Consider the following 14,250-nt stretch of genomic DNA (forward strand, 5'->3'; position numbering starts at 1 on the left):
AAAGACCCTTACAGGAGACCACAGAGAGGGAACAAGCAAGGAGTTACTTCTCCCTTATACAGTTCGTGCAAGGACTTGCAACCAGGGGCGGCTCTATGTATTTTGCCGCCCCAAGCACGGCAGTCAGGCGGCTTTCGGCAGCGCCTGTGGGAGGTCCGCTGGTAACACAGATTCGGCGGCATGCCTGCAGGAGGTCCGCCGGTCCCGCAGCTTTGACGTACCCGCCGCCAAATTGCTGCCGAAGCCGCGGGACCAGCGGACCTCCCGCAGGCATGCCGCCGAAGGCTCCCTGACTGCCGCCCCCACAGCGACCAGCAGGCCGCCTCCCGCGATTTGCCGCCCCAGGCACGTGCTTGCTGCACTAGTGCCTGGAGCCTCCCCTGCTTGCAACCCTTAGTCTCTGAGCTTAGATGGTATAATTCCCTCCATTCATCCCAAAAGGGCAAGAGGGGGAGAGGGGAGGCCATTGTTCATTCCACAGAACAGGTTGGTTGCACCAAAGGTAGCAGGCTCAATCATTCCAAATGATGGTTCAAAATTGAGCCAACTTCTGCACATAGCCATGAAGGGAGGTATTGCTCTTCCTGAAACAACTCCTCTGCAACCAGTACATGTGGCAACACAACTCTGTACCACCTCCTATTTACACTAGTGGTTAAATGCCACAATTAGACTCTTGAAGTTTTAATGCACTTCATATTCTTTTCAAATACTAAGGAATCTTTCCAAGCACTGAAAGTATTATTCATTCAGAGAAATGAGTCACTATGAACTCAGACACCTATTGGCCTCTTTCTTACTTTCCTTCAGTCTCTGGCTTTATACAACAAGTTCTCTTTCCCTTCTTATTTGACTGTACTTCTCTGGAACATTTAATTCTCAATCTGCCGTGACATACTGTTTTTTCCCCAGAGTGATTTAAAGCTATTTGCATGACCATTTGTCTTTCTTCAAGAAAAGAGTCAAAATTACTCCTCAAACACTACTAAAGATAGCAAGTTGTTTGTGTTTCTCAAACAAAGCAAGCTAAGGCTATGTCTGCCCTACAGACTTTTGATGACATAACTACATCGGTCAGGGGTGTGAAGAGTGTGATCCCTTATCAACACAGCTGTTCAGGCAGAAGTCCTCAGTGTAGACACAGCTAAACTGACAAAGCTGCACTTTTACTGGTATAGCTTGTTTTGTTTCTTTTCTATACACGCATCTTCCCCAATAGGCATGTTTTGCTGGCACAGTTTATCAGTAATTCTACACCAGTAAAGTGTACACATGGCCTAAGACCTGCATAACACTTGCAACAATCACCAATAACTATATATGTTTCAAAGAGTTTAAGCGTTGAATGCTATTTTTGCTCTAATGGCAACAAGGAGAAACACTATCTTCTGAAAGCCCAGCCTTCTTTACACTGTAAAGACCTATCAAAGCTTTCAGGCGGTTTATGTAGCAAAAGGTAGATGCCCACTCCCTCCAAACAACAACAACAACAACAAAAACATTTAACAGCCATAGCAGATAACCATAACTCACTAACTTATCCTTCACAGAATGAGGTTCAGCATAGGAAATTCTTAGACTCTACATGGGAATCCAGGGATCTTCTGTTAAGTCACCCTGATGTTAAGTGCTTGAAAGCTTAAAGCTGAAACTTAACTTAAATAACGAAATGCATCAATATACCCAAACCCCAGGAAAAGTGTAAGTCTAAATCTTATCTAAGTGTATATATTTTATTAGAAGGATGCTTAGGAAAAGTGTCAGAATGCTACCTGTTTAAAGGTAAAAAGAACAGCATCAAATCAAGAGCATATATATGAGCACCTCTACCCCGATATAACACGACCCGATATAACATGAATTCAGATACAACGCAGTAAAGCAGCACTCCGGGGGGGCGGGGCTGCACACTCCGGCGGATCAAATCAAGTTTGATATAACGCAGTAAGATTTTTTGGCTCCCGAGGACAGCGTTATATCAGGGTAGAGGTGTACATGTTCCAAGTCCAATAATTTCAGCACAATTTAAATTATATTTCCAAAAGTAAGATTCAAATTGCCATGTGATTCTCATTTCATTAAGCAAAATGAACTGGAGTCATTTTTAAAGAAACATCTAAATAAGAGAAATCACAGTACAGTAAAAAGCTTTGTTATGCAGCATGTTGGGGAAATGGGGTGTGTCAGTTAGTCAAAAATTCCGGTTAACAAAGAGTTACACCTATCAATGGAGGGAGGGAGTTTGGGTGCGGGAGGGGGCTCAGGGCTGGGGGCTGGTGAGTGAGATGAGGTGTGGGGCACAGGCTCTGGGAGGGAGTTTGGGTGCAGGAAGGGGCTCAGTGCAGGGGATTGGGGCACAGGAGAGGTTTTGGGGTGCCGGATCCGGTCAGCGCTTACCTCAGGTGGCTCCCCGGAATCGGCAACATGTCTCTGCTGCTCCGAGGCAGAGGCTCAGCCAGGCAGCTCTGCATGCTGCCTCTGCCCACAGGCGCCGCCCCCCGCCCCGCAGCTCCCATTGTTGTGGTTCCTGGCCAATGGGAGCTGCGGAACCAGTGATCGGGGCATGGCATTGGCAATGCACAGAGCCCTAGTGGCTGTTTCTCTGCCTAGGAGCAGCAGGGACATGTCGCCGCTTCTGGGGAGCCTGGAAGGGAGCCTGCCGGCCCCGTGCCAACTGGACTTTTAATGGATATCAGAAATGCCGGTTTCTAGAGCTTTCTGGTAGGTAAAGCGCCGGATAACACAGCTTTTACTGTACTTGCTCTTTTACAGTATTAGAAAACCCATGCACAAAATGTATATATTGCAACAAAATTTTACTTAAGCCTCTTAAAGGTATTAATCTTTTAAAGAATGCTTTTAAGCAAATTTGCAGCTAAAGAAAGCTGTTAAATGTTGCTTACATATAGCTTTAAGAGAATCCTTAACCATCGACAGACAACAGTACAAATCCAAATCTAATAGAAAGTAGGTACAACTACATTGATTTCAACTAAATTTCAATTTATTTCAATTAATTAACACCAGTTCTAAATTAGATCCAGGGAATGAATATAAATTATGAACCCAATCCCTCAAACATATATACAATAAGCCAGGGGTTGGCAACCTACGGCATACATGCCAAACACGACACGCAAGCCGACTTTGAGTGGCACGCTGCTGCCTGCCGCGGTCCCAGCCCCCAGCCCCACTCAGCCTCCCCCCGCCCACCGACCTCCCCTGCAGGGGCAGGAGACAGAAGCTTGAGCTTGGTCCTGCGGGAGCCAAGCCTCCCCCCTCCCCCGCTTCTTCCCCCAGCGTGGTGCTTTCCTGCCCCTCTTCCTCTCTTTCCCTGCGCCGATCAGCTGATGTCTTTCAGAGGGGGAGGGGGATGAGTGGCAGCGTGCTCGCTGCTCCGTAGAGGAGGCAGAGAAGAGGTAGGGATGGGACCTTGGGGAAGGGGGTGGAACAGGGCATATCCCTTCCAGCCCCCTGCCATGAGCCGCTCAGGGCAGGGGGCTGGGAGCACTCCCACGAGCCGAGCACCCCAGCCCTCTGCCCTGACCCCTGAACCCCCCCCACACCCAGCCTTCTGCCCTGCACCTCCACACACACCCCCAGCCCTCTGCCCTGACCCCTGAACCCACACACAGCCTTCTGCCCTGTACCCCCCACACACTCCCAGCTCTCTGCCCTGACCCCCCCAAACACCCAGCCCTCTGCCCTGACCCCTGAACCTCCCCTAGGTCTGCCCTTGCCAGCCGGCATCCCGGCCGCAGGCCCCGCTAAGCCCGGCCTAGGTGAACAGAACCCCAGGCTGGCAGCGGGCTGAGCAGGCTGGCGGTGTAAGATCAGCATTTTAATTTAATTTTAAATGAAGCTTCTTAAACATTTTGAAAACCTTGTTTACTTTACATACAACAATAGTTTAGTTATATAATATAGATTTATAGAGAGAGACCTTCTAAAAAACGTTACAATATATTACTGGCACGCAAAACCTTAAATTAAAGTGAATAAATGAAGACTCGGCACACCACTTCTGAAAGGTTGCCTACCCCTGCAATAAGCACATGGGTAGTTCCTTTTCTTTTAAACAGAACTATTCACATGCTTAAATTTAAGCAAACTTAAGAGTGTTTGATGAATCAGGACCTAAGATTATTTGCTATTAATGCAAATTCAAAAGGTACCCAAAATTTTTAAAAATATTGTCTTTATTCCTCAGAGGATATCCATTTATCACTTCACTAAACTTTATAGGCACTTCAAAGACTTTGTTATACTAGTACTTAGAGTATTATTTTGCAAATTGATATTTTGCAAGTCAGGATAATAAGATTAAAAACAAAACAAAACATATTCCTCTTTACTGTATCTTCCCAATAAAATCAATGCATTAGAGAAGATTTTTATCTAGTGATATAAACCAGATTAATTTCATCTGTATTTTAATACATGTACAGGAAAGAATCCTTTGCACAGCTTCTCTGTATATACAGCTTTTCAGTATGCAAGAAACTAAGCAGTGTAATTATTAACTTTATTTCTCAATTTATTATTACGTTCTCAGTAAAAAGTACTTTTAACTCTTTTGTTACAATACCTGAAGAGAAGTTAAAATTATCTTTCCATCTCCCAAGACTGAAAACTCTATTAACGATATTGAGATGGACCATTCCTTCATGCATAAATGTCAACCCATAAGATTATTTTAAATATTGTACCTCATTTTTGGACTCCTGGAGGCCAAATGTAGAGACTTCATATAAAACCTTTGGATGAAGAAGAAAGTGAACTCCATGACAAATTGAAGACACGGGTTTTGTGACATTATGGATACCCAAACATTCCTAGAAAAAAAAGTAAATGGTTAATTTCAAAATTCAAGTAAGTTCCCATTTCTATACCTTATCTTGCAGATGCTATTTCTCACTTTGCGTGTTTCAGGGATAAGGAGTATGCTAAAACGGCCCCAATTATCATGCAAAGTATAAGCATGCAGGAGCTACAGAATACATGTTGGTGCTACTGTTGCTTCATAAATTTATATGACAATACAAATATGTTATTCTTTACAGGTTGTTGCTTTCCCCCTTTCCTGCTGTGACAACTTGGTAACTCAGTTCTCATTTGAGGTTAATTGGGCATTTCCTGAGCATTTCAGAGGACCACAGTCCTGAAAGCAGAGTGCTACGGAAGTAGACACCTTTGCCTCCTGACTGAGAATCCCAAGCAAAGTAGGCTGTAGACACTGATCCTTCATGAACTCTTTTTAAAGGTTGAATGTCATTTCAACTTTCTGGAATGGTCCATGTGAAATTCCTAAATATAAAACCAGAGGGGGGTTTACTAAAAGAAGATTTAGTAAAAAGAATCAGAAACTAAATATACAATATGCATCTCATCCAGTATGCATATATTTTCCCAAACTCTGCAGAAGCTATATTAGACAAATATAATCCATGTATTAGAAAACATGGGGGGAGGAGGTGAGAGAGAGAGAGAGAGAGAGAGAAAGAAAGACCAAGGAAGAAATTCTGGCTCTTCTGAAGTCAATGGAGTACTACCATCAACTACAATGGGATCAGAATTTCACCAAAATTCCTTAAAGGTGCCCTACAAAGGAAAAGATAGAATACTACTCTTTAAAATATGTATCATGACCTGGAGAAAAGTTTTTGTCCTTTTGTTGTTAGCATCAAAAATTAGTTTTTGACTACCCTAGATGATGGATAAGTGGAGAATTAGTAGGATTATGACATCACAGATACTATGAAAGTGAAAATAAAAAAACAATTGAGAAGTTACCTGATTTTATTCAAACTCCTTAAACTTTTGTTTTTTGTGAACATATATTTAATGCAAACATTTGGGACAGGTTTTGGAGTGTGAAAAGTGATTAAAAATAGTAGTTTGAATATTATTTGTATTGTGGTAATGCCTAGGTACCTAAGTCACAGACAAGGTCCACAGTATGCGATGCACTGTGCAAACGGAAGACAAAGATCTCTCTGGGGCAGGAACTGAGGGTTTTTTTGTTTGAGTCTAAAGGATTTCCATCTGTTAACAAGTACAATGATGTTTGATTTTTAACTTCTGTCTGTGAAACTCAACGCAGATATTATAAGTTAAATGAACCACTCAGTGACACACATGTACAACCAATGCCTTCAATTGGATTGCATAAATATAAATGATTGAAACTTAGTAAACAGTTCTGTTCATAGAGAAAACAAATCCATAATTCTGTCTGCCTGTTGTGTTGTTTTGGAAGAGTTAACATTTAGACAGAATTGTAAAAAGCAGTAAAAATGTATTTGTCACTAAAGTGAACAAATACAACTCTGAATACAAGCAGGAAGTAAGCTTTTAAGTAAGAAGTTGTCATTTCTACTTAGTCACTTTTCAGAATACAGCTACGTTTTACAGAATTCGCAACTCTATCCCTTTGGCTAAAGGATGAGAAACTCCTTATCAAGCCACATGTATGAGTCACCCATAAAACATATCCACAGAAAAATGAAGAGATAAGATTTAATATTCCTGATATTTTTAAAGTCAAAATTAGGTACATACATGTAAACAAAAAGGTTGACTTGTCTTAAATTAAACACTTTAAACAGGGTGTTTAAGTCATAAAGAAGAAAAAGAACACAAACGATTTTTTGTTGTTTTTTCAGGTTGTCTATTAGTCTAAAGAGATCCTTCATCAATTAATTGAATATAGATTCACAAAATATGTTTGCATCTTTATTAATACTTTCAGTAAACTTTTTATATAAATAAACCTTTCCTAAAAGAGCTGTCAACTCAAATGACATTGCACTAATTCACAAGGACCAAGAAGTGAAAATGATCAGAAACAAAAGTGAACCTACAAAGTCTAGCTTCAGTGTCCAACATAATTAGACTGCATAACTCATTCGTGATCTAAAATTAATTTAAATATCACATTTTAAACTGTTATAAGGGAGGTAAAATTAATGAGATGCAGGCTATTGAGAGGGTTTTTGGAAAAAAAGCTAAACACATTATTTTGATTTTTCAAATATGAATCCCAGACTCTATGAACCCCTGCCACTATATGTAGTATGATCTATAGCCGAACCAGTTAAACATCACTCTTTTACAAATAAAAGATCAATCTTCAAATCCAAACCAATATATAGCAGACTGGAAACAGACTAAACTGTAAAACCACTGATAAATGACAAAAAAAATCCGCATTTTCTTCAAAGAAAACATTACAAAACCCATATGTAGCTCTAACCTTAACAATTTCCAGACAGCAATGGTAAGCTTCAGTTTTTATATTCAGCAGAGGATGGGACAACAGATGGAGAAGCACCTTCTGACTCTCTGCCTGCAGCAATGGGTTAGCCTGGGCAGACTTCCAGCTACAAGTGGAAACAGTTAAATATCCAAGATAAATTAGCTGCTATACGGTTTGTTGTACCATATTGATAAACATGCTTGTTTTACAGAGTAAGACATGGAGGACTTCTGCAAAATTTATCATGACATCCAGTGTACTGCAGGGCACACAGGAAACATTCCTTCTGAAGTGCAGATGGTCATCATCCTGAAGAAGAAATGACTCAATATACAAAGAGTTCAGAAGTCATTTTGAATTTTCCTCCAACATTGTAAAACTTATATTCACATTTGTGCACATTTCATTTAAGTTTACCTTGATATAATGTGGCACTATAGATGACCAGACTAGTAATCCTGGTTGGGGAATTTGAAAAATGTAAAAATATTGTGATATTTTTCACATTTTAGTTATGTTTAAGTTGTATAAATCTGGCACATGATCAAAACAACGTACGTATAAGTGAGCCAACATAACTAAAACTGCAAAGTCGATCTCAAGATTGCAATGGATACTGAAAAAAGGAGCACAACTTTTTAAAGTGATTCCTTAGCACTAATAGGTAGTGACAAATCCACTAGCAGTAATAAACATTTATCGGATATAAACCTAATTAGCAGCAGAAAATAGAGGAATTCACATTTTCTGACAGGCAGCATGAAGAGAAGTGTCTCTTCGGACTATGAAATTTGTTGTTTCCTGCCTTCATAACTTGCTCACAATTGTCAGAAACCAGTTTTCCAAAGAAACTGCGTATGTTAAAATGAAAAGAGTCAGGGGCAGAGGGTGAATCCTGGGCTCAGGGAGGCTAGTCCCCAGCCTGGCTCACCCCTTCTGCTCAAGTCCCACCCATCCCACTCTGCTACCTCCCACCGGAACCCCGTCCCCAGCCCCGGACCACCTGAGTGCCCCAAGCCCCAGGTGGGTAGTACCCCTCCAAGCCCCGGAGCGCCGGGTGGGTGGCATATCCACCCCCAAGCCCGAGAGCGCTAGGCAGGTGACCAGAGGCCCCTCCCCCCCCAGTCCCGGAGCGCTGGGCGGGTGGGCAGCACTCCCTGCCCCATAAGCCCCAGAGCGCTGGGCAGCACTCCCCCACACAAGCCCCAGAGCGCTGGGAGGGAGGCACAGCACCCAGCACCAGTACACTGAGTGGGCAGTGTGGTTCCCCCACCGAGCCCCAGAGTGCCAGGTGGCGTGGCATGCCATCCCGCCACCAAAAACTGGGCAGACTGGCAGCGCAAGCACCAGCTCCCATCGCCCAGGGTCCCTGGCCGGCACCAGCCCCAGCCCGGGGCTCTGCCCATGGGGGAGAGCTGCAGAGCCCCAACAGGAAGCAGGAGATGGTCTGGGGGCAGAGCGTGGGTGGGACCACACAAGGCACAGCATCCCCCAGTCTTTGATACCAGCTGGCCATGAAAAGAATTTTGAAGTATAACTAGCCACCTGAGATTTGAATTTCATACCAAGACTACAATGCAGGATCTCCTTTTCAGGAAGCACAGACTAGCAGAAATATTTACCTATTGTACGTTTAAAAAAAGATATTTGGTAAATAAGCTCCCATTGGAATTTACAACACAAGAAAGAGTTTCCTCTAAAAATTATGCTAGCAGAACAACTGCAGTAAAAAAAATTTTAAAAAATAATCTCTGGAAAATATCCAAAATGGGGATCAGAGCAGAGGTCAGTCAAAAGGGGAAGGAGGGACAACAGCCCAAGAGAGAGAAAGTTTACCAGAAAAGTTTTAAGGGCTACTCCCCAAATTCCTCATTATCACATTTAAGCTTCAAATGCAAAATTATGCCAGGTTGTCCTTAAACAAGTCTCCTTAAAGTTACTTTCTAATCTGTTTTCAACTAATGTCAGAGTTAAAATGGTGGCTTCGACTTTCAAATACATTGAGATGCCTTTTTAAAAAAAAAATCCAAATGCTCTACCCCTTTTTGTAATTAGTTTAGTGACAAAACTTTGCACAGCTCTTTTCTTTTAAGATATGGCTGGATAAATTAATGATGAGAACAAGACCATAATCTAGAATGAGTAAAGATCCCACACTTTACCTGCAACATATGGGACACAGTTCTTCTATACAAAGAAAACCGTGTACTTCCTCAAACAGTAATAATTTAAAATAATAATTTATTTACATATTCAAGCAAATATGGATGATTTCCTGAAGCACGGGAAAGTGCTGATGATAAGGAAGGCTACTTAGGGCCTGATCTGCCAATTCCACCAGTTCAAAGAAGTTTTTTTCTCCCTAAAAAATAAAAAAAATAAAATAAAAAAAAAGGCAATTATTAATGTTAATTTAAAAAATAAGCTACTTCTATACATTCTGAAAAATTACATTCAATAGAAAATTTTGTGGTATCCACTAATTACATCTTGCCAGGCTCAGTCTCCCTCTGCAATGAAAATAACACCAATCCATGTGGTTAACCAGGATAACAAGTTACAGTTACTATTAAATACTTTTAAAACAAATTACAACAATGTGATCAATTGTCCATGTTAGCGAGTACAAATGCCCATATTTAGGGTTTGATCTTGTGGACTGCTAAATACCTCGCAGGTGCTAAACTTCCTCAGTTCCCATTAACTTCAATACGAACAGCGGGTGCCCAGCATTTTGCAGCATTAGGACCATAACAGATCAGAGCATCTCAAAATATTCCTGAGCCCTTAATATTTAAGCTATTTTAATAATGAAATATGCCCTTCAAGACTACAGTAAAGATCAATATGTGTTTTCTTAACTGGGGTCTATAAAGTATTACACTGTTAATCCAGATTACACTAGTCTACAATTTTTGAGAAGTCGTCTGCTTCAGAGATAAAATGTGCTATTTATGTATTTTGATGTGCTGAATTCAAATATGACAATTAAAACAACTGATTGGCTACTGTTTCTAAGATATTTAAGTTTTTACATTTTATGTCTATGTATATTGTATAGATAGAGTTTTAATCATAAAGTGTAAACCTAGGTCTTTTCATGTGTTTACGGTTGCTTTACATGATAATATTTCACCTGTCCTGTTTATGGAACACTTTAAAAATCAGCAAAATTTATTATGAAACAAAAGGCAAAAAACTATTATGTACATAGTTTAGCCCTGTTCAGTGTCTACTCGGCGCTTCTTGGCTTGTCTCTTATATTCATTAAATGGAACATCTATTGTCACTGTCCAGCAATAGTCTGCAAGCATTGATGGGCTCCATTTGCCCTGATAGTGTTTCTCCATTGTTGCAATGTCCTGGTGAAATTGCTCGCCGTGCTCGTCGATCACTGCTCCTGTAGTTGTCTGCCTTGTTGTTTCCGAGAAAATTTATTGCCACTAACTGGAAGGCTTTCCATGCCATCTTTTCCTTCCCACTCAGTGTATGGTCAAATGCATCATCTCGAAGAAGTTCACGAATCTGAGGACCAACCTGCCATTATGCAGTAAAACAGCTTTAAGACTAGTCTTCGATGAATCAATGAACAGTCTCCACTCATCTGGATCGTGAACGATGTTGAGGGCTGCCATCACACCATCGATGTTGTTGCCGGCTACAAGATCACCTTCCATGAAGAATGGGACAAGATCCTTTTGACTGTCACGGAACACGGAAACCCTAACATCACCTGCCAGGAGATTCCACTGCTGTAGTCTGGAGCCCAACAGCTCTGCCTTACTCTTGGGTAGTTCCAAATCCCTGACAAGGTCATTCAGTTCACCTTGCATTAGGAGGTGTGGTTCAGAGGAGGAGGATGGGAGAAAATGTGGGTCTTGTGACATTGATGGTTCAGGACCAGAAGTTTCATCCTCTTCCTCGTCTGATTCAAGTCAGAATGATTCTGGTGCATCAGGAACCGGCAGTCCTTCTCCGGGGGGTACTGGGCGTATAGCTGATGGAATGTTTGGATAATGCACAGTCCACTTTTTCTTCTTTGACACACCTTTCCCAACTGGAGGCACCATGCAGAAATAACAATTGCTGGTATGATCTGTTGGCTCTCTCCAAATCATTGGCACTGCAAAAGGCATAGATTTCCTTTTCCTGTTCAACCACCGGTGAAGATTTGTTGCACAAGTGTTGCAGCATATGTGTGGGGCTCACCTCTTGTCCTGATCTCCAATTTTGCAGCCAAAATAAAGGTGATAGGCTTTCTTAACCATAGTGGTTATACTGGGCTTTTGTGATGCAAAAGTCACTTCACCACAAACATAGCAGAAGTTATCTGCACTGTTCACACAAGTACGAGGCATCTCTGCTCACTTTGGCTAAACAGAGATGTGTCCCTTTGCAAAATCAAACACTGACAAATAAGAGAGCACGACACAGTATGATTTCTAGAGCTGATATAGGGCAATTTGTTCAGCAGAATGATGTAAGCTTCGTTATGATTGCATCATCCATGACTTCTAGGATTAACATGATGCAATTCATATCATGTATGACGCAATACCAGCTTCAGATTGCATCATTCATTGTTTTGCCTAAAAAGCAAGTACTGTCCAAACCCAGTCATAGATTTATTCATAGATCCAGTCAAAGATGTATTTTAGTCATTTCTGGTTTAAATTGAGATCCCTTCCCTTTATAATTCACTTATCCTCCGCCATTCCCAAGTCCAGGGTCGTATATACTGACCCAATAGCATATCTTGAAAACTAGAGCCAATCAACAATTTTAAGCATCATTTTCGTTCTCAGTGACCCAGAATTAGTAAAGTTTGACTACTTTTATTTCAGAAGCATTTTGGCTGTAGAGCAGTGTTATCTGTACTAGACCTAACTTTATTAATCTCATCAAAACATAAAATTATATTTTTGTACATTTGTTAAGGCTAACCCTTTAGAGTTAGGTATTAAATATGAATCATTTAAACTTTAATTTTAAGAGCTAGTTAAGTTGAATGTTAAGTACAAGGACATAAATTCAGTTTCTGAATCTGTGTATGTAACTGATGAATGAACTCGGCATTCTAACTACATGATGATACTTCTGTCCACAAATAACTTCTCTCTATTGCCTTTATTAATGGAACAAGGAATGTAGTAGTCTGTACAAACAGAAACAACTTTATACTGGGTCATGGAAGAGGACATGTTAGTACCACACTGGAATCATTTAACACTATAAAACACATTTATATCCTTAACAAGAAGACAAGAAATAGAGTACCTAATGGAGTAAATGTCCATAAAACACATGAAGACAACAATGATATCTCTCTCAAAATTAGCAGCATAATGAGCGTCGAAAGGTCTTTACCTAGTTGTTAGTGCCATCTTATTTGGACTGCTTGGAATATAAAATGTTCTAAGTTATTTCAAATAGTGCAAATTACTTTACAGCATTTTTTCCTTTAAAATATACTATTCTACTTTCATACCTTTCTAGTTATAAATTCACAAAGCAATACCCCCTTAATTTTTCGTCCTGCATTTGCCAGATTTTCTCAACTTTCTGGTTGATATTAAGTGAAACTGATTGTTACCCTCATGTCAGACAAGTACACATATCACCACAGAACAAGGAATATTCTCACACCTAAATATTTTGGTCTCTAGTTTTTTGTTTGTTTTTAATTTTCAGTATAGTTTGTATACCAGAATTCAATACCTCCTTCTGGACATCCATCATAAAGTTACAGGTGCAGTCAATTGAATGAACAGCCTCTGCAGCTTGTTTATAAATACTGTAGTTCTCAGAATTCATCTGCTCCAAATAGGCTGCCACAGACTCATGAATACTTGGATATTCCAAGGAGAATGGCATGTCCAAGGAAAGAAGAAATAAAGCAGTCACCAAGCTCTCTGGTAACACTTTGCTGGCCTTGAGAAAAGTGGAGCAGGGAAAAAAAGGGAAAAATTAGTATAAACATTAGCTATTAAATTCAACTTTTGAATTATTTAACAAGTGCAATTCTCAATGCTGCTATTTAGTATTTAAAAAAAAATAGAAGATCTGAAAAGTGACTTCCAAATTATACAACTTCGAGCAGATGGAGACCTTTTAGGAAAAATTGGAGGGGAACCTATAGGTGTAAGTTAGTGCTGAAGTAATATGTATAGTCCAGCTGTGGGACTGGATCCTCCACTAATTTGTTAAATTTTGTCTAATTAGTAACCACCAGATTGTAACACAGACTCAATTATTTCTGTAGCCTCTTGCCCTTTATAATGTTATCATTACAGGTATCTTTATAATCCCTAAAATACTTGCAGCTTTACAATTGCATAATGTTGCAACATATTACCAGATGAGAACTTGCTCTGATTGCAATAAGTGGTAACTCTGCTGAAATTAGTAATTCAGAGTCTGAAAGCTACATTGCTCAACTCCTGTCAATACACAAGATAAAAAATAAACAAACAAAAAACCATTTGCTGGACACAAAATGATAGTAATAAAAATGGTGTTTATACAAAAACTGATATATATGTACAATTTTTAGGGACTAGAGAGAAGGCATATACATTAAATAGTACAATATAATTCATGGTAAATCATATTTGTATCAGTTAAATGATCCTCCTAGACAATGAATGTTAAGTTGCAAAACTTCTGAAAAAAACCAAAGTTACACTGCAGAGCAAAGCAGTGAAAAATTGTTTAAATAGAAACAAGTCGTCATTAAATATAAACCAAAAACTTCCCAGGGTTTCTAAAGACTCCATTCCTAAATAGAGCTCCAATTTGTTATACTGTCTACAATTTATAGATAATTGCAGGGCTGTTTATCATGATCTAATTATTCTTTGCAAACAGTAAAAGTTTAAGGTTACTGCAAAATATAAAGTATTATCATGGCATATAATGGTCCAGGCATTAGCAAAAGTTCAAGTGTCTTAATATATACAGCAAGTGAAGCAAAAATAATTCTATCTGAAGTG

The 14,250-nt window shown here is 40.1% G+C and overlaps 1 protein-coding gene across 4 annotated transcripts in view; it reads right to left on the reverse strand.

Annotated features, from left to right (window-relative positions):
- The window catches only part of RTTN (rotatin), a 180,885-nt gene that overhangs the window by 132,554 nt on the left and 34,081 nt on the right, over positions 1-14,250 (reverse strand). For all 4 annotated transcript variants that reach the window (XM_054020287.1, XM_054020284.1, XM_054020283.1 and 1 more), the window contains 4 exons: positions 12,977-13,189; positions 9,508-9,620; positions 7,256-7,382; positions 4,710-4,835 (listed from right to left, as the gene is read on the reverse strand). In XM_054020287.1, the coding sequence (XP_053876262.1) occupies positions 4,710-4,835; positions 7,256-7,382; positions 9,508-9,620; positions 12,977-13,189 (579 nt within the window). The remainder of the gene's footprint in view (positions 1-4,709; positions 4,836-7,255; positions 7,383-9,507; positions 9,621-12,976; positions 13,190-14,250) is intronic.

Source organism: Malaclemys terrapin, chromosome 2, assembly GCF_027887155.1.
Source record: "Malaclemys terrapin pileata isolate rMalTer1 chromosome 2, rMalTer1.hap1, whole genome shotgun sequence".
Taxonomy (NCBI): Eukaryota; Metazoa; Chordata; order Testudines; family Emydidae; genus Malaclemys; species Malaclemys terrapin.